The 2500-nt window shown below is 50.1% G+C and overlaps 1 protein-coding gene across 1 annotated transcript in view; it reads left to right on the plus strand.

Annotated features, from left to right (window-relative positions):
* Positions 1-114: 114 nt before the first annotated feature.
* tnfrsf13b (TNF receptor superfamily member 13B) overlaps positions 115-2500 on the plus strand; it is a gene marked incomplete at both ends in the record, with an annotated part of 2540 nt that continues 154 nt past the window's right edge. Inside the window, 4 exons of the mRNA XM_080840809.1 lie at positions 115-229; positions 1244-1360; positions 1788-2024; positions 2374-2500. The exon at positions 2374-2500 is cut by the window's right edge and continues 154 nt beyond it. Coding sequence (XP_080696935.1) covers positions 115-229; positions 1244-1360; positions 1788-2024; positions 2374-2500 — 596 coding nt within the window. The remainder of the gene's footprint in view (positions 230-1243; positions 1361-1787; positions 2025-2373) is intronic.

The following is a 2500-nucleotide window of genomic DNA, read 5'->3' on the forward strand; positions in this document are numbered from 1 at the left end:
CACATTCAGTGGAAATCTAATAATCATGATTTCATCACACTTGACCGGTTTTACCTGTAGACACGCGTGCTGCTCTCTGGAAAAGTCTGTCCGGTGAGCGGAGTGGTTTTGGCGATGTCCAGCAGCTGCCGGGAGGGCGAGTTCTGGGATGGGCTCATGCGGGAGTGCATGCCCTGTGAGATGGTGTGTCATCAAGCTCACGTGCCCGTGCGCTGCACCGATTACTGTGGTGAGTGCTGCTCATGTATGTTTATGTGATGTTCAGTTAACAACAACAACAACAGTGTAGCTTTTTACACCTGGCAAACACGCACAGACACACACACACACACACACACACACACACACACACACACACACACACACCACCCAAACACACACACCTGGCAAACCATTCAAATGCATTTTGGGGGATAGTGCTTGACCACATGAAAGTACAGCAGTAAATGCATTGTGACCGCATTGAACACAAATGTAAATGCAATTGCAGTCTCAATACACACACAACAGCTATGTCAACACACACACAACAGCTACTGTATGTGGGCATAAGGGTTAGGGTTAGTGGGCAGAAGTATGTCATTGAGTGTGACTATTCCAAACCAGCAATGTTTTAAAAAGCAAGCAAACTCTCTCTCTCACACACACACACACACACACACACACACACACACACACACACCTTAAGGTGAGTCAGAACACACACACACATACACACCTGAGGGTAAGTCAGAACACACACACACACACACACACACACACCTGACGGTGAGTCAGAACACAAACACACAGTTGAGGATAAGTCCAAACACACACACACCTGAAGATGATTCAGAACACACACACACACACCTGAAGGTGAGTCAGAACACACACACACACACACCTGAAGGTGAGTCAGAACATACACACACACACAAGGGTAAGTCAGAACACAAACACACACACACACCTGAAGGTGAGTCAAAACACACACACACCTGAAGGTGAGTCAGAACACACACACACTTGAGGGTAAGTCTAAACACACACACACACACACACACCTGAGGGTGAGTCCAAACACACACAGACAGACACACACACAGAGACACACACACACATACACACATACTCACAAACACACACACACTTGAAGGTGAGTCCGAACACACACAAACACACACCTGAGGGGGAGTCAAAAAACACACACACACACCTGATTGTGTCTCGGCTACATGTCTCTTCTGTTCCTCCTCATCAGTGTCTTCCCGTTGCCGGGCGACCGCAGATCACTTCTACGATCAGCTGCTGAAGAAGTGTTTGTCGTGTGCGCTGGTGTGTGGAACACACCCACCTGAGTGTGTGAGGCAGTGCCATGGTGAGTCCTAACACACACACACACTCTCTCACACACACACACACACACACACTCAGACACACACTCACACACACAGACACATACACTCACACTCACAGACACACACACTCCCAGACACACATACACACACTCAGATACACACACTCACACACACACTCAGACACACACAATCACACACACACACACACACACACACACACACACACACACACTCACACTCACACTCACAGACGCCCATACGCACACTCAGACACACACACTCACAAATGTATGAGCCAGTCCCGGGGTGAACGCACGAGCACACACATACATAAACACACACACTCCTGAGATAGTGCCATAAACATCTCCCCCTCTCTCTTGTGCGTGTGCGTGCGTGCGTGTGTGTGTGTGTGTGTGTGTGTGTATGTTCCACTGCCGTCTGCAGCCCAGGCCCCAACAGTGAGTGATCTCAGGCCACCGGTGGTGGCTGCAGTACCAGTGTGGTCCAGCAGAGGGAGTGCTGTGCTGGTGTTGTCTCTGCTGGGTGTGTGTGTGCTGCTGCTGGCCTGCTCCATCTGCCTCGCCCTGCTGCTGCACAGGAGAAACTCAGACCGCAGGGGGCAGCAGAGAGCACAGCAGCAGCTCACACGACAGCGCAAGCAGAAAGCCCAGGATGTTGAAGGTATACGCACGCGCACACACACACACACACACACACACACACACACACACACAAGTACAATCATATACAAACACACACACTAGTACACTCGTACACACACACGTAACTCACTCCTCTCAATCTTTCAACTGTTCCAAATCTCAGGTGTGACATGCATGTACTCTGTGTGTGTGTGTGTGTGTGTGTATGAGGTCAGGACTTAGGAGTTGTTAAGATGTGAGTGTGTAGATTAAAGTTGGTGCTGAAGAACTCAGGCGTGTTTGCTCTGTGTGTGTGTGAGTGTGTCTGTAGGTCAGAAGTGGCATTGGGCCACTGAGACATGCGTTCATTACTCTGTGTGTGTGTGTAGGTCAGAAGTGGCATTGGGCCACTGAGACGTGCGTTCATTGCTTCCCGAGGTCAGAGGAAGGAACACCCGCTCCTCACCGATTGGCTGAATCACAGAGCCCACCCACTCCTCACCGATTGGCTGAATC

Source organism: Sprattus sprattus (assembly GCF_963457725.1).
Source record: "Sprattus sprattus genome assembly, chromosome: 6".
NCBI classification, from domain to species: Eukaryota; Metazoa; Chordata; class Actinopteri; order Clupeiformes; family Clupeidae; genus Sprattus; species Sprattus sprattus.